At 38.6% G+C, this 21,085-nt stretch overlaps 1 protein-coding gene across 3 annotated transcripts in view; it reads left to right on the forward strand.

The window, feature by feature from the left end:
• The window catches only part of EPHA6 (EPH receptor A6), an 896,620-nt gene that overhangs the window by 730,440 nt on the left and 145,095 nt on the right, over positions 1-21,085 (forward strand). For all 3 annotated transcript variants that reach the window (XM_084801064.1, XM_084801065.1, XM_084801067.1), the window contains one exon: positions 1,830-1,955. In XM_084801064.1, the coding sequence (XP_084657190.1) occupies positions 1,830-1,955 (126 nt within the window). The remainder of the gene's footprint in view (positions 1-1,829; positions 1,956-21,085) is intronic.

Consider the following 21,085-nt stretch of genomic DNA (forward strand, 5'->3'; position numbering starts at 1 on the left):
CTTTAAATAAGAATGCTGTGTGCATATACAAGATTACATCCACCTGGCATTCAATGAAATGCCATCATTAGTGACTAGTGTTTTCCAGATAATGATAAAGCACTGCAATGTAGCAAATGCCTTCCGAGGGGGACCTAACACATAGGAACTCTTTGTTATCAGTGATGAAAACTCTATGCAGTCACATGAAAAAAAAAGTGTTTTTCACTATTCTTTGAAGTTCTGACAGTGTACTCCCTGGTCTACTCCTGGGTACTTGTGACACATCTCTTAATGTTGAAAGTACTTCAGCTGTGCTGTGAGTTCTGGCCAAAGTACAGAGCTGCTCCCAACTTTAACCTACTTCTGATAAAGATTTTGTGTTGAAAACAGTTTATTAGTTACTACTTGTGTTATTGGTGTGAGCAAATACCTGGGAGGGAACAAGGAAAGAAGAGTTAACTTTGGCTTACAGTTTGAGGTGACACAGTCCCTCATTGAAGGAGGCACAACTGAAATGGTAGAAGGGAGTTCTAATCACAGTATTTCAACAGAGTAGACATGGACTGGGGCCAAGCTTCAAATCCTCAAGGCTCCCCCCACAGTGATTCACTTCCTCAAGCAAGACTCTATCTTTATTTTGTTCCATAATCTTTTAAAACACCGTTAACTAGCTAATGACCTATTTATTGTTCAAGGACAGAAGCCTATAGAAATTTTATACTCAAACCACAAGACAGAGTAAAGTCTCTTCACAGAGTTGGGACTTGCTAAACAAGATGCATGTACTTTTGGTAAACAACTAGCATTTCACTTTAGATTGGCCATGTGGATCACCAGAGTTGTCCATTCATTAATGTTGAGTGGCTATTAATGAGTGATTGTATTGTCTTCCAGTCATCTAGACGCCAACTTTTAATGTTTTATTTCAGAATGCTATTTTCCAACTCACATACAGAGGATAGTAAGCTCCAAATAGGGATTTGTTCATTGTTTATATTCACTCCGCAGTGGAGTTTGTCTTGTAGCCTGCCAACTCTGTGACATCGCTCCCCATCTCTAGACCTAAGTGTGTTAGTTGGCTAGACACAGGTCTTAATGAATGTGCTTTTCTACTCTAATACCCTTATATTCTGTGATTGTATGATTTGCTCAATGACTTTCCAAACACTTTACTGTTGTTTTACTTCAGAAAATGAGGGGAAAATGCTTCTGCTTTTGCAAACTCTCATCATGCCCTTAACAAAAAAGTATGATGAGTTAAGGAGAGTGACCTACGTTGGTTGTTTTATAAATATTTTTAAAAGCATGCAATAAATATAAAAAATGCTATGCTCTTCTCAGGTACTGGAACTGATGCTCTCAGGGCAAAACACTGTTCTTTTTGGCACAGCCTGGGTTTCGGATGCTACTGGGGCAACCTTCTGTATATTTATCCTTCATGTGGGTGTGGATATCGCAGATGATGTCTGTGACTGGCATTCATGTCTGTCTCATCATTGCATGACCTACTCTTGGAAATAAATGCAGATTTAGTGGTGCATAACTTTAATACCAGTACTAGCCGACCTGGTCAACAGAGAGAATTCCAGGCCAGACAAGGTTGCATAGTAAGATCTTGCCTGCTTCTAAATCTTTAATTTTAATTAGTTGAGAGGGTCTCTCTTCTCAACAATAATAGAATGATCTTACAATTTTTATGAGAAAAAACTATATCCCAATCATTTAATTTTATAACTTTCTTGAAATATTTATTGCCATTATTGGCTTGAGGCTTAATTGCACGTAAATGATCATTAACTTTTTCATGGATAAGACTTTGATTAACGGCAATTTTTGTTTCTTCCAAGGATCGTTTCCAGCAATTGGGGTAGAAGCTTTCTGCCCCAGCTTCCTGAGGGCTGGGTTTTTAAATAGCATCCAAGCACCACATCCAGTGACAGCTGGAGGATCTCTGCCCCCGAGGATTCCTGCTGGTAGGTATCCCGGCTACACTTCTCTACGACCACATAGACCAATATAACTCTTTTAAAGATGAATACTTCTAAAAGGGGTTGAAAAGAAATGTAAGTGACTCTGTAGTACAGCAAGCACAGTTATATCTAGCGCTGTGAAAATAGCATCAAAGAAGGGGAAAGGATTTGCTTTCCAAGTGCCTACTTAGCATGGAGCTTAGGTAACCGAGAACTAGAGCCACCTTGACGCTTGGAATGGACCACAAAAGAGAACTGAAAATTAAGTATGTTGACGGGAAGAGTAATTGGATATGTCTTTAGAGATTTAATTAAAGTCCCCTTTGACTAAAGGAAAATGATTTGAAGAAAAGCCAGAAAAAGTTTCGAAGAAAATTTTGAGATAGAAAATTAACATTCAGTCCTTTCTAAAATTAGTAATATGACCAAAATTATGAAATAAAATATAGTACCTCTTTCTAAACTTTAAGAATTTAGTAAAATTTTCATGAGTTATTCATAGCGCCATTAGTACAAATCTTTGCTTCCTGTCATTCTGGTCTGAAGCTGTCATACTCCACTGTACCCAAATGATACAGACCTACCTTGTACTTGACTCTTGATGGGTTTTTTTTCCCTGTGTTGTTGTTGTTGTTGTTGTTGTGGGTGGTGAGTTCAAGACAGAGTTTCTCTGTGCAACAGCCCTGGCTGTCTTAGGGCTCACTCTGTAGACCAGATGGCCTCAAACAGAGATCCGTCTGCCTCTGCCTCCTGAGTATTGGGACTAGAGGCATTGGCCAGCCGACTCTTGATGTTTTTAATCATAATTCTTGTGTATTTATCATAATGATAGTAATGGCATGAATTATGCCAATGCTTTAAGTATATCCAAGAGAGCTGGCACACTGAGCAGGTAATGGAACATTTGGCAAGGCTGGGAATCCTAACTTTTCAAAAGTCTCAAGATATGCATTTGTTTACTCTTCTTAACATAATGCCAACTATTCTTTCAATTATTCTTATATTTTCCTCTTGTCTTTTAATTATTTTTAATACATAAAATCATACATAAAAACAGTAAGTATACTGTTAATTGATGTATACTTTGATGTATGTGGACCGGAACCACATGCTTAGGTTGCCCAAATTCCATGTTCCAACATGGCAGTGATTTAATGAAGTGGTTTTTAGGGTTTATTTACTTATATGTAACTCTGCAACTAGAGTTACAGAGGATTGTGAGTGCCGTGTGGGTACTGAGAATTGAACTTAGGTCCTCTGCAAAAGCAGCAAGTACTTCAACCTGTAAGCCATCTCCCCAGGGCCCTCATGAAAAGTTATAAACCAAGACACTTTTTGAGTGCATCAGTAGCATTGGACAGGCAGTTACAGCAATGTGGAGGACATGCCATAGGCCTCACATGTTATAGTGTTCTTAGCTCTTCTGCTGTTAGAAGGTAAGGGTCTGTTTTCTATCCCAGAAGGATTTATCTAAGAATATTAGGTCACACGTAGAATGGACAATAAAGAATTACTGGCAGCTGAAGTAGAAGACATCAATATTGTTTTTAACAGCCACCTGCTAGTTATTCAGAGGTTCCGTCTTCATGAACGGGCCCAAGTTGTTGAGCATCGATGCTCAGCGTTGGTGTGAGTGGAGTATGTATAGCCAGGGGAGTACTTGGGATGACACCGAAGCTAGTCTTGTGGACCTGGATGGCAAAGTCTGCCATATGCTGCAGAGCTTTGTTGGTGAAGTTCATGTCCATGTAGATGTACCCTTGGCAGTGTGTGAATGTCCCTGAGATCTCCAAGCCTTTTAGCCTTTATCGCAGGTAGCCAATGGCCTTAGGAGCCACGTATCCACCAGTTGCCACGCCTGTCCCAGTGGAAAGCTCAGACAGGTCATTCAGACCGTTGCTGATGACAGCAGGAGTAGAAGGTGTGAAGGCTGCAGGCCTCGATGACAGGACCAAGGATTGTCCTACTGCCAGACTTCCTCAAATGCCCTCGACAAGGTCACTGCCAAGCAAGCTGTCCAGTACTGATGCCTTCTACTTCTGCTATGTCATCCCACTCAATGTGCTTTTTGTAGAAGACGGCAAAATGGAGCGCCAGGTCTTCCTTGCACCATGGAAGGATATTCCTAATGAAAATGAACTCCAGTTTCAGATTACGGAATGTCATTTAAATGCTGACATAGTTTCCAACAAGTTGCAAGACAACACTGTTGACACCATTGTGACAAGGAACCTGGAAGGGCAAGGCATGCTGCACCAGTCAGAAGCTCACTAATGGCGGTTGGATTTTGGCCGAGCTACGGATCCAGTTAGGAAACCCCAATTATACGCTATCACTGAAGTGTAGAGCCCCTGACGTCTCTCAGAGACATCTATCAGGTCTACAAATGCATTTTGAAAAACTAATAAATGAGTCCTGCACACTCCAGTCACCCTGTAAGCGGTGCAAGCCAAGAACTCTAAACTGGAAGAAGTCATACTGCCGTGTAGAACCTGACCACAAACCCTGCGGCACCCACCCTGGTAGGGAGCAGTCATCCTGTGCTGACTGTAGCATTCACCCAGTTGGGTAGGGTAGCTCCCTGTGACTTCTGTAATTACTGCTTCCGTCACTCCCAACCTCTGCCACCCGCTGCGGCTCTCTGTCCTTCCTTGTGAGCTTCTCCATGCTGCGCCAATGGCTAGCTTTTTCTACACCCTCTTTTGAATATAGTTTGATATTTTGTAATTGAAAGCTCATACCACAAGCAGAAAAAGGCAACAAATTAAAGCAAGGAAATGTGGGGTGGAGAAGAGTTCCTGGCCAAGATAACAAGATATTTGGTTTAGACTTGCAACTTTCTAACTTCTCTAAAGTTGAAGTGATTCTGTCAGCTCTGTAAAACTTGATGTATGTTTGGTTTCTTTCTGAAAAATTAATTCACACTATAATTTTTATGTAGCTTTAGTTTATATATTTAATATCTAAGTGATTAGCACTGAGTAGATAAACACAACTAGTACTTTAGTGGTTTATTCCTAATATTAGTGGCAATCTGGTGAATTTGGATACAGCTGGCAGAAATGATATTATGAGGTCTAATGGTGAGTTGAGTTATTTGGCAGTCCTAGCCTTGTCATTTAGCCACTGGGAATGCGAAAAGGAAGATGATATTCCACAGCACAGACACACAATCTCCCTTCCAGAGAAGGATCTGAGGAAGCGCCCTCACACTCCCTTCTTCTAGGCTTTATGCCTAACTTGCCTCTAGCTTTTGTAGGAGAAAAAAAAAAAAACTCCATTTAGTTTTCATGACTTACATACAAAGCAGGTGAAACAAAATTGCTGCTTAAAACATTGATAGATCTCAACTTGTTCCTGTTCCCTTCAAACTGAAATTAACTCAGCTCGCTCTTCCTGACTGAAAACCCTCTCATAAGAGGTCCCTGTGCAGTTTCACACCTAGCAGCAGCGAGGCCCACCACAGTTTCAAAGGCAATTTGCATTTCCTCTCATTCAACTTCAGCCCGTTTCCCAAGAATTTCCTTCATAATCTTCCATTGAGAGGAGGAATGCAGTCATCACATGACGTTCTTACTATTTCATATATTTACTACCTGACATATTCCTTTGTCGTGCAATATCCACATGTGTGTTCCTTCAAGGTTAGTGTATCAACCCTAGGACAGGAAGCATGTTCCTTCCCCATCACTTCCTCTCAGCACACGCTCAGAACCAGCTGAAGGACGGTGCCTGCTGGACGTCTACTGATTGACTATATGCCACAGAAATGGACGGTCTCTCAAAACATTTCCTGTGTCTTTGATGAATTACCAAACCTCTTCGAGTGCTGATGTTAACTTGGTTCCTGTTAATCAAATTCAAATGAGATGTGCAAGTATGTTTTGTTTAGAAGTATTGATCCTTTGTCTTTGCGGCACACCCTGCTGTTAAGCAACAGTATTTCTTATAGTATTTATTCCTAACTTAACTTCATTGTTAGAACAATCACTGGATCACGGGACCCAAAAAATTGGCAGGCTTGTCAGTATTTGTGTAACAACAGTCAATCATTTGTTGAATTTCTTATTTCTAGACAGGTCATTTTAAACGGTTATTTTTCTGAGTCTAAGATAGAGAAAAACACTAGGATACATTGGCCAATGCCACATAACACATGGGAGCAAGTGGAACTTTAAAATAGGAAATTCAGAAAAAAAGTAAGCATTGAAAGTCTGCGTAACATTTCCTCTGTGGTTAATCTTAGAAACAGGTGTCACTCCAGAGTGGCACCTCAGTTTGTCTGTCTGCACCATGACTATGACTCTTCTTTGCCTTTCAGAGTCTCTTCATTGTGTGGCATGGGTGGCCAGTCTGCTTAGACTCTGCTTACCTGGAACTGAATAACTGTAAAATCTAAGCAAAAAGTGATTCAGACACAGCTGTGCAGTTTCTGAGTATATAACGTATTTATTTTCTCAGAAAGATATTTTAATAATTCTTAAATTCAAAGATCCAAACCTTTCTACAGCCATATCCCTGTTCATTGGTTAGCTACAAGGAAATGAATTCACAACCCAGCTTTGTGTAAGCCACTAACATTTCAAGTGTACTATTTTTCTGACAAAGGACTCACAGTCCTGAAAAAAAAAATATTAAAATGGCTCCATAGCCTGCATAACAAATGGCAAGATTTTCCTTTCTCTCCTCCATGTAAAATGCTACCTAATATGAAGTTAGGGGAAATATTATATGTACTGTTATCATATCTAAAAGATTTTTTATAAGTATACACTTTAGGTGTTCAAATTAGGCTAGTAGTGATAAGTTTGAAGCCACAGGAAATCTTGTGCCTGGTGATGATGATGTTCTCAGCTCTGGACCCATACAGAGACTTCAGAAAAGAAATAACATTAATAATTATGACTAGGTGACAGGTTTAAATGGAGTTAAAAAATATGATGAGGAAATTTAACATGAATTCAGGGTACCAAGGGAAATCAATACTGTTAAAGTATACATTGAATTTTGAATGTGATCAAACAGCAGTAAATGGTTTCTTCATATTTTCAAGCATGCTTCAAGGCTAGAAGAAGTGTAGGCCATTACTGTGCCCTGGAACACTTCAAACCCAGTCATTTCCAGCACACCAACTACCCGTGGTGATGATTATTAATTTTCTAAAGAATATACCAAAAATCCCTTATTTAATAAACTATCATCATATTTAGTCTAAATACACCTTGCACAATTCATTTTATAAGTAGTCTTCACGATGAAAAACTCCTGTTATTCCATCGAGGGGTATAGCTGCTATGTATTTTGCAGTTGCAAATCTTGCCAATTACCCAGGATGAATTACAGGTGGGTGTGTCCATCTGCGTGCTTATGTCAAGAATTGAAGAGAACGGAAATAGATAAAATACGTGAGGAGACGTTCCAAATAGTCCACTCAAATGTACTGTAGCACAAAAGGTCCCCCTTCCCCTGTAGTACTAACTGCCAATTTGTTCCTTCCTTGCTATGAGTTCAGCCCCTGACCCACCCACTTCAGTCCCTAATCAAGAGGTCATTTTTTCTAAAAAATCTCTTTCTCTAATGTTTTGGCTGCTGAAGCGTTTAGAGGAAAATCCAGAAAAATGGCCTAGGAGAAAAGAGAAGCTAAGTTGCAAACTCAGGCAGGTCTAGGCAGGCCACCATGATTACCACTACCTCTGGTGAGAGAAGCACTGAGAGGCTGGGTCACAGACAGAACAGCAGTACACCGAGCCTTCAGTGCACAAGGAAGGTAACCTCTGTGACTATCCTGCTAATCCATTAACAAGAAATGCCTCCCATAAAATATTTGCAGTACTGGTAGTTCCAGGTTCGCTTTTTTTATAAAACACCATATAGGATATACTTTATAAGCAATGCAAAAGCCAGATCAAGACCCAAGTTGTATTTTGTCAGCTGGTTTATTTTTCAAAGTCAATGGGCTTATAAGAGCAGGTACATACTCTGATAAATCAAAAAGTACCCCAAAAGTGGGGAAATTATTTAAAATTAAGAAAGAGAGCTTCAAAATATTATTTGGAAAAATTTAAAAATCAGAATAGGAACATACACTAAATTGAAGTTATTAAAATCTACAAACATTAGGCTTGAGAAACGTCTGTGCAGTTTATGAGATAAAAGAATCCTATGGGCAAGTCACTTTTGGAGGAAAGTGAGACTCATCTGATCTAACTGAAAATGCGGTGGTTCATTAGCCTCCATCCCCACGCCCAACACTGAAATCTAAGAGAACATTAAACACTGTAGACTCTCTTCTGCAAGAAGGCATGCACAGAGTCATGTGTGCCAACACTTGTAAATTTGGGGTGGTGAGGGTCTCCAGGCAGCCTGAAGCTCAGAAAGTAAGCACCTGGTCCCGCAGAAGTAGATCTTCTGCTCGGTATTAGAGTTGAACACGCCGCCATTGTATAGACAGGAGGCACATTATAAAGGGAAGAAAGCGGCTGCTGAGCACATTTGATAGCAAACTCTTGAGCAGGTTCTCAATTTTTTCTTGTCTGCCAGAAAGACATTTTTTTAAAAAAAATCTCAAAAGAGCCTTTAAATAATCTTTCATCCATTTATGTGCGTCTATTCATAATCTTTCATATGCTTTACCCTTTGACCTCAGAGAAGGCTTCTTTATTAACATAAAAACTTCTCTTTATCTATCATTTGAATAAGTTTGAATCTTAAAAATATAAATGGTACATATTTAAATTCTCACTAAAAACATACCCAGTACCTAGAAATCTTGTTTATTATTATAGATTATGCCACTTATTTTGGTTCTATTTAAAGACGTGGTCAAATCTTTTGAAGGATTTGTCAAAGAATCATTTTCTTCTTGAGAAGAAAAAAATCTACACAGACTTAGACCATTTGCTAACTTAGCTGAGTCTCCGTGTGAATCAGCATTTCATCTTGGCATTGACTGGGGCTGTTTTATAGGTGTGTTTCCTCCCTAATTAGAACCTGGCTGGTCTGGTACCTCTTTTCCTCTCCTCCTGAGAGCCATTCCCTCAGGGTGGAATGCATGCCCCGTTGGGCAGCTGGGCCACTTAAGAACATGAGTAAGAAACCAGCCCTGGATCGCGTAAGTCTCTGCTCGGCACTCAATCTTCTGCTTTGTAGGTCAAAGCACAGTGGAAGCCGCGCTCTGACACAATGTGGGCTTTTTGCGGTTCTTTGCACAGACGGCTTTCAGAGAGCACACTTAGCTAAACTGGACTGAGAAAGAGAAATTAAACATCTTGTAAAAGTTGCAGCAGAGATTTGAACATAAATAGTAACTTCTCCAGGTGGGAAGAAGGTAAACAGTGATCTAATTATGCATGATGCATTTAGCAATTGTTTTCTCATTATAATTAAAAGTTCGTCATAAATAACTATGTAGATGGCTTTATAAGTAGAGGTCTGAGTCTGTAAGGCAACTGCCAGAGTGTCCCAGGGTTCTTATGTCCAAGGGCAACGAATTAGAACAGGAGAGTGTGGCTAGAAATAGAAATAAAGACAGATTTTTTTAAAAGGGAATATGTTACCCAGGATAAGAGCAAGCTAGCAGGCGGAGGGAAGAGCTTGTGCTTCAAAACCTCTGTGCAGGAGCTACATGACACTTTATAGGTTATCCACAGAGCATCCCCAAACAAAAGAAAGCAAACCATTAAACTAAAACTTCCTCAAGATTGGATCTGAACCCAGTCTGAATGACTAAGAACAATAAAGCAAATGGCAGCCAATGATGGTGTGGATGTGGGGACACGGGAGCCAGGAACACCTGTCGACTGTTGGTGAGCATACAAACCGGTGCAGCTGCTGTGGAAGTCAATGTGGATGTTTCTCAAGCTACGTCTACCATATGATACAGCAATAGCACTCCTGAATATAGGACTGTATATCCTACTGTCCTACAAGATATTTTGCCATCAGCACTCCTTTCTGCTCAATGTACAATAGTCAGGAAGAGCAAACAACCTACATGTCAACCAACTGGTGAATGGATAATGAAATATGGTTCATGTACACAATATATGTCCATGTCCATTAGATTCAACATACATGTATATTGGATGTAGTGTTCAACTGTAAAGCAGAGTAAGAATATGGGACTCTTAGGTAAAAAGATGGAGCTGGAAATACTCATTCTGAGTGAAGTAACCCCGATCTAGAAAGACAAAAATCCATGTGTTTTCCCTCGTATGTGGATGTTAGCTTTCAATCTTTAGATATATGTGTTTAAATTAAAGTACACGAAGAAGGAAAAAAATTAAGAAAAGAAGTCATGGTGTGGGAGGATTTCACTGAAATAGAGAATGTAATTAGTAAGAAGGTAAAAGAGGAAGGGTTAAATTAGGTAGCAGATGGGAGGACAGGGTATAGAGAAGGATAGCTAATACTGTGTGTTAATTTCAGTGTGGTTTTCTCCAATCTCTAGTCTACCATACTAGGGTATACTGAATAAATACTATATATATATTTGTTTTATTTTAAAGTTACTGGCAATTCTCTCCTGGTGCGATGATACAGAAAACTGGACAACTTTATAACACATCACTTATGCAACCAAAGACAATTTTGAAGCCAGAAGCACAACATCTTCTCACCACTGGGAAATGCAGGGTTTCCTGATGACCTTTTAGAGCTCTTAAAAGATTCAGGATGTGACAGCATCTCCAATGCCTTCCCCAGAGGAGGTGAAAAAAAAATATTTTTGCATTACCCCTCTTATAAGTTCTCACATGTGCCCCTTACAAGTAAATTTACAAGTGTGAAATTCTGATTGCTTAAGTGTCATATGAGAAGATGACGAAAATTACTTTTAAAAATCCTATACAATGCTGGGCATGGTGATGCACGCCTTTAATCCCAGCACTAGAGAGGCAGAAGGAAGTGGATCGCTGTGAGTTCAAGGCCAGCCTGGTCTACAAAGTGGGTCCAGGACAGCCAAGGCCCTGTCTCAAAAATAAATAAATAAATAAATAGATAAATAAATAAAAAATCAGTGTACAATAGTCTTAGAATGATTATCATAGTTTAGGATGTGGAAGAAGAAAAACCTCAAGATGTTACCAGCTGTTTTCCTCACTGTAAGTAGGCACTTACTAGTTATATAAACTCTCTTTGGTAGCTACAGAAGCACATAGGCTGTAATTCCTTTTCAGAACGTTTCTGTAGGAGGACATAAAGGGTTAGGGTGACTGTCTATGCTTTCCAAATGACTGATGGAGACTTCAGTGTTATTTCAAGCTTCATCAAGATGGACAAGTATTTGAGCTCTGAAAGTTGTTGTTCAAGCCCTGACTCTTGCCACTTAAACCCTCAATACATCAGTGAGTTCTCATGTTAAACCAATGTGATAATTGCATTCATTATAGGAATGCTATGAGGATGAAATTAGTTTAAAAATGAGTGTCCTGCCAGGCATGGCGGCACACACCTTTAATCCCAGCACTCGAGAGGCAGAGGCTGGTGGATTGCTGTGAGTTTGAGGCCAGCCTGCTCTACAAATTGAGTCCAGGACAGACAAGGCTACACAGAGAGACCCTGTCTCGAAAAACCAAAAAAAAAAAAAGAGTGTCCTAACTTGTACAACCACTTTAGAAATCTATCTGGCGCTTTCTCAGAAAACTGGGAATAGGACCCAGCTATTCCACTCCATGGAATACATTCAGCTCCACCACACAACAAGGACATATGCCCAACCATGTTCATAGCAGCCTTATTCATAATAACTGGAACCTGGAAACAACCTAAAAGTCCCTCAGTTGAAGAATGGATAAAGAAACTGTGGTATATTTACACTATGGAATACCACTCTGCTATTATAAACAAGGAAATCCCAAAATTTGTGGACAAATGGATGGAACTAGAAATGATCATACTGAGTGAGTTAACCAAGAAGCAGAAAGAGTCAAATGGTATATACTCACTTATAATTGGACACTAGGCCAAAAGGCATGTCCCACAAAAGTCTTCACTTACCAGGAGATTGGGATAGATGTTAGGAAATCCTACTGAGACTCTGTGTAAGAGAAATATAGGAGAATGGGGAAATAGAAGGACCCAGAAGGTACTAGAAACCTATAAGAATGTTGTGATGGGTGGATCGGGGCCGGGGCAGTTTGCTTCAACTGTTGCACTAACCAAGGACAATACCAGTAGTAAACATCAAACCCCTACTCTGATCTAGCCAATGGACAGGAGATTCTCCACAGTTATGTGGAGAGTGGGGACTAACTCTGACATGAACTCTGGTGCTCCATATTTGACCACCTCCCCTTGGTGGGGAGGCTGATGGCACTCAAAGAAAGAATAAGCAGACTACCAAGATGAGACTTGATAGCCTATGACCATATAGTGGGGGAGGAGGTCCCCCTCGGTCTTAGACCTAGGGGAGGGGAATAGGGTGAAAGTGGGAAGGAGGGAGGAACAAGAGGATACAAGTGATGGAATAACAATTGAGTTGTGTAACCTGAATAAATTAATTAAATAATAAAAAAGAAAAATAGTTATTACACCAAAATAAAATAAAACAAATAAAAATAAATAAAAATGAGTGTCCTTAGGACAATGACTAGCACATTAATAAACATATAAAAGTTATTTATTATGTGTATGCTGCCTTACATGTAGTATATATTTATATATTATTTACACAGCATGTTTTTATCTAAATAAGGCCTAGGGATATGGTTCAGCCATAAAATGCTTTAGTTGCAAGTTTAGGGGAGCTCAGTTTGTATCCCTAAAACCCATGTTAAAAACCAGGCATGTATGTGCCTGGAAAGACAGCTCAGAGGGTAAGAGCCTTTGATGTTCCTTGTAGAGAACTAGAATTTAGTTCTTGCACAAAAAATGAGTGGCTCCCACTGAAAAGCAGTAAATAAAACATAATCTCAAAACATATGCTTTTAATGTAATTATTAATATCATAATTATTATATTATTCAGACAAATATGAATGCAATCCAAACTCTAGAAAGCTAGTCTTAAAGTGAAAAAGGAAAAGTTCTGAGTGAGGAGTCTGAAAGGAGGTGAGCAGGTGGGGAATAGAAGGTGGAATTGAGATAAACAAGTTATATGCACATATGAAATTATCAAACACTAATCAGAGGAAGTGCGATTGTTTCCCACCACCCATGTCAGGCGATTCACAGGTGCCTGTAACCCCAGCTACAAGGGATCCAATGCCTCTGGCCTCCACTCACGTGTACATACCACATAAACAGACAGAAAGGGGTGCATGTACATACACTTTTAAAAATTATATAATTCTTAAATAAAATATTCAAAGATAAAAAAGCCTATGTTGTTGAAATTATATAATGCAGTCGATGCATTCCACTTCTCATAGTGAAAGGCATGATAGAACTGGACGTCATTAGCAATTATTTCTATTGTCTACATGACATTACCTGACAAGAATAATTCTTTTGCCTGTATGGAAATTTCTAGTAGGAAGAAAAAACATTACTGAATACTGTGTGGCTCATGGATATAGATGACATGTCTCACTGCAACTGCAGAAAATGAGGTTTGTTTGGGGTTCTGTGGTTGGTTGATTGGTTGGTTTGGTTTTGTTTTACACCATTCATTTCCTCTTAAGTAAATATAGACTAAGAACTGTTATTGTTTTCATAAGTGTACACATTCCTTTCTAGTTTATACTCAGTTGCTCCTGTCACTGGATGCCATGTTTTATTCTACAGCATTTCTCCAAGAGCATCAGGATCACCCCTAAATTTTAAAAAAACGAAGTGAAGAGAAACATGGAACAAAATTTACTTGGCTATTAGTCATCAAGAGTGTTGGTACAGAGTATGGAAGACACATAGCTAGTGAAGGTAGAGTAAGAAACTCCTTCCGGTAGAAGCTATTTTTCAAGAACTAATGTAGTATGTATGGTATGTAAGTAAAAAATAGCCACCTTATGAGAAGCAATTTTGTTTATTAAAACAGGTGGAAAACTGTTGGTTTCAGCTACAGAATGTTGGTGAGCCTTTGAGACTATAAAGGGAGCTACTAAATATACTGCTCTAGGTCATTTTCAGTAACAAACCGTCATAATCGTGACAAGCAATCCTTAGCTTAGGATCCACTAGCCTCCAGTCTAGAAGGTGATAAATAATAGCAAGGTATGGATTGACACCTTCATGCCATTACTGGGTGACTTCATATTTAGTATTGAATGCTTAGGTCATTTTCCTCACTTCTGTGACCAAATACCTGACAGGCAGCAACCTGGGGGAGGACAGGTTAATTCTCACTGACCCTTCAGAGGACGGAGCCCATTGTAAAGGCTAACACATGGCAGCCTGTGAGAAGCTGCACATATCATGACAGATCAGCAAAGAAAAAGCAAAAGACTTATGCACAGATTTCTTTCTTCTTTTGTTCTTTTTGTTCATTCTAGCCCCTCAGCTCAAGGAGTGGGGGAGATACTGCCCACATTTAAGGCAGGTCTTTCTGAAAACACCCCAGTGACACACCTGAAGATATGCTTTTCCAAGGATCTAAGTGCTTCCTAGTCAAACTAAGATGACTATAAAAATTGACCATAACAAGTCCACTCCTTTTCTTTTTTTAATATATTTTATTAATTTATTCATGTTACATCTCAATTGTTATCCCATCCCTTGTATCCTCCCATTCCTCCCTCCCTCCCATTTTCCCCTTACTTCTCTCCCCTATGACTCTGACTGAGGGGGACCTCCTCCCTCTGTATATGATCATAGGGTATCATGTCTCTTCTTGGTAACCTGCTATCCTTCATCTGAGTGCCACCAGGCCTCCCCATCCAGGGGACGTGGTCAAATATGGGGCACTAGAGTTCATGTGAAAGTCAGACCCCACTCTCCACTCAATTGTGGAGAATGTCCTGTCCATTGGCTAGATCTGGGTAGGGGTTTGAAGGTGCCATAGTTTGAGCAGGTCCCCTGGTCCCAGATCTGCCCATCATACTGTTCTTCTTGTAGGTTTCTAGGACCCTCTGAATCCTTTTATTTCCCTATTGTCCCATGCTTCTCTCACCTAGAGTCCCAATAGGATATCCTCATCTCTGTCCCACTTTCCTGGTAAGTGAAGACTTTCATGGGACATGTCCCTTAGGCTAGTGTCCAGATATAAGTGAGTATATACCATTTGACTCTTTCTGCTTCTGGGTGAACTCACTCATTATGATTATTTCTATTTCAATCTTTGTCCACAAATTTCAGAAATTCCTTGTTTTTAATAGCTGAGTAGTATTCCATATAAGTCTACCCTTTTTCAAGTTGACATCCCAGCACGGCTCTATAAACCCTAACAGTCCCTTGTTAGCTTCTATGCATTTCCTGATGCAAAATGTGTTTTGTCTATCTCTCTCTCTCTCTCTTTAAATAGTAGTGAGGATGGGGAGAAAAAGGGAATCCTTATACTGTTCTTGGGATGAAATTGCTCTAGTCACTATGGAAATCAGTGTAGAAGCTCCTCAAAAACTAAAATAGAAGTAGCAGCCACCCAAAGTAGACCACTTAAGTATTTATACCCAGAGAGCTCGAAGTCAATTTCCTACAAGGATAGCTGCACATCTCTATTTATTGCAGGAGCCATGTCATGGAATCAGCCTAGATGTTTGTCAACAGGTGAATACGGAAAATGTGGTTTATATACACAAAGGAGTTTTCATCAGATATAACAAAGAATGAAGCTATGTTCTGTACTTGAATGCAATTGTCGATCATCACAGCAAGCAACTAAGCCAGATATAGACAAAACAACATACATGTTCTTTCATTTGTGTACCTTAGATTATTTTTCTTTTATTAGAAACTTTTATTGATGATCTATTTATGATAGCAATGAAATAGAACCAACATAGATGTCTATTAACAGATAATGCATACTGAAAGTGTGGCAAGGATACAAAATACATGCATGTTCAGCTGTTGCAGAAATGGATGAATTTAGAATGTATACCATTAAGTGAGGCCACTCAAAATCAGAAAGAAAAATAGGTATAGTATATGAATGTATGGTTATATATAAAAATTGAATATATATGAAGTATAAAATTTAGAAAGGAGAGCGAGAAAGGGTAACGTTAGGTGACAAGAAAATAACAAACACTGGGAAAAGGACACATGAGACATATAGAGAGCCTTAGGATTCTTACAGATGCATAAAGCCACGTGTGTGTGTGTGTGTGTGTGTGTGTGTGTGTGTGTGTGTGTATGTATCTGTATGAGAGAAATAAAAACGGGACTAGAAGAGAAGATTAGTACAAAGAGAGAAAATAGGAAGAAAGAGGAATGAAAGAAAATATGAGATGTTAATAGGATCAAAGTACATGATAAACTTGAGAAAATTTGCCTATATGAAAATAGACACTATGCACCGAATATATACAGTAAAAAACGTAGACACAGAAACAAAATAAAAAACCCCAGACTACATGTTTCCAATATAGAATCCTAATAAGTTCTAAAGAAAAAGTTCAATAACAGTATTTTCTGGAAAATGGATAGAGTTTGAATAATATTGAGAAAGGACACCCAATGTCAGAAAGGAAAAAAACCACATATTCACTGTTCACATGTTCTTCCTCATATGTGGAGTTTAGCCTATAAGCTATACATGCATATATACAAATATATGTGATTATAGTATAATATAGAACAATGAAGTATAATTTAAAAAAGACATATTGCTCACTAATGAGCACACAAACACAAGGTACTTTGTGTGAGTCCTTTGGATGTTTTCTCAAGGTTTAGTATATTTTCTTTATTTTTTAATTTATTTATTCAGATTACAACTCAATTGTTATCCCATCATTTGTATCCTCCCATTCCTCCCTCCCCCCTTCTTTCACCCTATTCCCCTCCCCAAGATCTACGACCAAAGGTGACCTCCTCCCCCACTATATGGTCATAGGCTATCAAGTCTCATCATGGTAGCCTGCTTATTCTTTCTTTGAGTGCCACCAAGCCTCCCCGCCACTCTGCGGCACCAGAGTTCATATCAGAGTCAGTCCATGCTCTCCACATAACTGTGGAGAATGTCCTGTCCATTGGGTAGATCAGAGTAGGGGTTTGATGTTTACTACTTGTATTGTCCTTCATTAGTGTGATACTTTGAGCAGACCCCCCTGGGCCCCGAGCCACCCATCATGATGTTCTTCTTGTAGGTTTAGGTTTCTAGGACCCTCTGCATCTTCCTATTTCCCCATCTCCTATATTTCTCTGAACTAGAGTCCCAGGAGAATGTCCTTCCATCTCTCCAAAAGGCATAACCCATGAAAGTCTTCACTTACCAGGAGTTTTAGTATATTTTTAAATGCCACATAAACCCTTATATGGGAAATATCCACATAAGGGTTTGTTCCCTCACTAGAATGCCTGAATTTTAAATTATATTTTCACTAAATAATTCTGTAGGCTGTAGTTCTTAATAAGTATTGCTAAACTTGGCATATTTTACTCTTTTAAAAAGGAATTTTTTTAAACCATGGAGTATGAAAACGACTAGAACATTTAAAATATCATACTGTTTGAAAACTCTAGGAATACTGATTTATTGTCCCAGAGTAACATGCCAGGTATTTGGAAGCACTGAAAAATGTCTATATTTGTTTCACTGTATATTATAATTCTAAATTGTATCATGGTCGATGAATAACTGTACCTTAAAAAATATTTTGGGTTTTTGGTTGGTTGGTTTTTGGTTTTTTGAGACAGAGTTTCTCTGTGTAGCCTTGGCTGTCCTGAACTTGCTTTGTGGACCAGGCTGGCCTCGAACTCACAAAGATCTACCTGTCTCTGCCTCCTGGAGTGCATGGGCCATGGCACCTGACTTAAAAATATGATTTTAATTGAAATTAAATTATATCACTTCCCTTTCCTTTTTCCAGCTCTCCTAGGTAACCTCCATCCTACTCCCCCCAATTTTCAAGTTGATAACTTCACTTTCTTTCGTTATTATTGTTACATACACATGTATAAGTATATGTATGTATGTACACTATATATGTGTATGAATATATGTATATTTATATGTATATGTACACACACACACACACATATATATATATATGCACCACCCATTGAGTCCATTTTTGTTGTGTGTGTGTATGCGATTTCAGGATGTGAGTTGTGAATGACAACCAAAAAGAGAACTCATCCTTGAGAGAGGCTATTTCTCCTTTTCCCAGGAGGCATTAGTTGCCTATAGCTTGTAGTCTGGGAAAAATACACATTTTTAATTTAAAAAAAGAAGAGAACAACATATTGCACATTTCCAATATACAGCGATACATTAACATCAAAATTTTGAATGCCTGAAAAAGTAACACCTGGACCAAGTTCTACTGCCCGTTATCCTGGCTCACATAGACTATAGCTACAGAGGACTTAGTTGTCCTTCCTGCCTCAATGTGGGAAAATAACCTCAAGAATCCTTTTCTTTTTTGTTTTTGTTTTTTGAGACAGGGTTTCTCTGTGTAGCCTTAGCTGTCCTGGACTCACTTTGTAGACCAGGCTGGCCTTGACCTTCAGCGATCCACCTGCCTCTGCCTCCCGAGTGCTGGGATTAAAGGTGTGTGCCACCATGCCCGGCCAGGAAACCTTTTCTAACTGAGTGTTCTAAAACATCTCCTTTTTTTTTAGGTATTCTATTATCTAATGAATTTACGCTCATAACCCTGAATCTCTTAGTGGGTGGAGTTTTGCAATCCAGGCACTTTCCCAGTTACCTCAGGGTAGCTTCTACGCTCTCTCCTTAGAAGCTCTAATCTCTTTTTTGCAAATGCTTTGTCTGCACCTGCATCTATTGCACCTCTAAAGTTACTCATTTGCCAAACTGCACGTTTTTATACTCCATTCTGCTCTTCCAACGATAAATCTAAGAGCAGTGAGCAGTAACCACAGATAGTATATTGCCTTGAAACTTTCTCACCCAAACAACTTCATCCATTGCTTTTAAATTCAGCTTCACTAACATTTTCAGGATACAGAAAGTATACAGAGATACTTTGCTTCCAGTCCTCAGTGGGAGAAGGGTTACAGATTTTGGTACCGCAGATGGAGCCAGAGATCACTGTGTTAAACAGAATAAGCATTGCATTCTGTCATGCTAGTGTGCACTATAAACTGGTAGATCTTAGAGAAGATGAGAGAAGGATAGTGATTACCAAACTCTGGGATGAGTAATGGTGGCTGAGTGGTGGGTGAGTAGCAAATTATACAGGAGCAAGAGGTTCTATTGTGTTATAGAATAGTAGACTGAAAAGGAGAATGGCGGTGAACTGTATATTTCAAAATTCTAAGGAAAGGTTTTGAAGGTTTTCACTAGAAAAAAGTACAAAAGATTTAAGGAAATAGATATTTTGTTCATGTGTTTCACATAGTACCGAAACATCACATAGTACTCGATAAGTATATAATTTTATGTACAAGTATTAAAATATTAGATTAAAAATAAATTAAGTTTTGATACATATACATAATAACAAAATTCAAAGTCATTGAGGATGAGTTATGTTTGGGGTAGGTTATGATACTTACCAGGCAACACTTTCAATGTAAAACAGTCTCCCAATTTTAGTAGTTATCATGTGAATAAAAACAATAATTTAATATATTATATCTTTTCAAATTTATATTATCCATATCTGTGGAAAGCATTACATGGATAAGAAAATTATTTCATTTATTATTAAACCCAGAGGAGATTATAATTATAATTCACTATCTATAAAATAGGCAGGAAGGAAGAGTAGATTAAATAACTGGTTCAAAAAGTGCTGAATTGCATGTGGGTAGAAAAATTACCTGCACTCTGTCAATCCAAGTTATCACTGAAAGTATATAACCTGATATACAAAGCACAGCAATGATCGAATGTTAAATAAGCTAGAATGATTTAAATCTGTAATAGAGTTCTGAGGTTGTTGAGATTTGTTTCGATTCCTCATTTTACTGGCTGCACATTAGGAGTTGCTGAATTGATTCAAAACACCACATCTAGCACAGGCTCGTTACTTATATAAAAATGGCAAATTTCTACAATCCCTTTATATCACAAATCTTCTCTAAAGAAAATCTGTTTCACCAGCAAAGAAGTTCTTTGAGATTATTATGAGAAATTTAAAGGATGGCTTTTTTTTTCTTTTCCTTAACACCATCATGGGAATAGTCAGTATTATGATCATATGGATTTCACAAACCTCCTTTATCAAAGTCATTGTAGGTTCTGGGAAGTATTTGAATATATATACACAAATATATACAGGTGCATATGTATAGATATATGTATGCATACATATTGTCTTAAGTTCCAAATAAAATGTATTTTTGTCTATTATAGAAAAGGATGATAAAGGAATTTTGTTCTTATCTTCAGAATATAAATAAGTGATTTCTCATGTAGTTAAGATTATCCATAGCAATATCTGGGTATTTATGATTTTACAATTTATAGTCTTGAAAACAATAACTTCATAATGTTCTTCATTATGATGGGCAGATCTGGGACCAGGGGTCCTGCTCAAACTATGGCACCAGCCAAGGACAATACGTGCAGTAAACTTCGAATTCCTACACAGATCTAGCCGATGGACAGGACATTCTCCACAGTTGAGTGGAAAGTAGGGTCTGACTTTCACACGAACTCTGGTGCCCCATATTTGACCATGTCTCGTGAATGGGGAGGCCTGGTGGCACTCAGAGGAAGGATAGCAGGCTACCAAGAAGAGACTTGATACCCTATGAGCATATACAGAGGGAGGAGGTCTCCCTCATTCACAGTCATAGTGGAGGGGAGTAAGGGGGAAATGGGAGGAAAGAAGGAATGGGAGGATACCAGAGATGGGATAACAATTGAGATGTAATATGAATAAATTAATAAAATATATTTTAAAAAAGAAAACAATAACTTTGGGTGGCTTGGAAGATTTAACATCAAACCAACACACTTTATGTAAATTAAGTGGTAATTTTGAGAACTGACTGAGACTAAAGCATCCTGGAGTTTTTTCATTGTGTTAGTACAATTCACTCGCTAGGATAATGCTATGCCATGAGGCACTTGGGGCAACAGACTAAAATTTACCAAAGGAAACAAGCTCAGATATTTTTGAAAAT

The sequence above is a fragment of the Acomys minous genome, assembly GCF_964271855.1.
Source record: "Acomys minous genome assembly, chromosome: 11".
In the NCBI taxonomy this organism is placed as follows: domain Eukaryota; kingdom Metazoa; phylum Chordata; class Mammalia; order Rodentia; family Muridae; genus Acomys; species Acomys minous.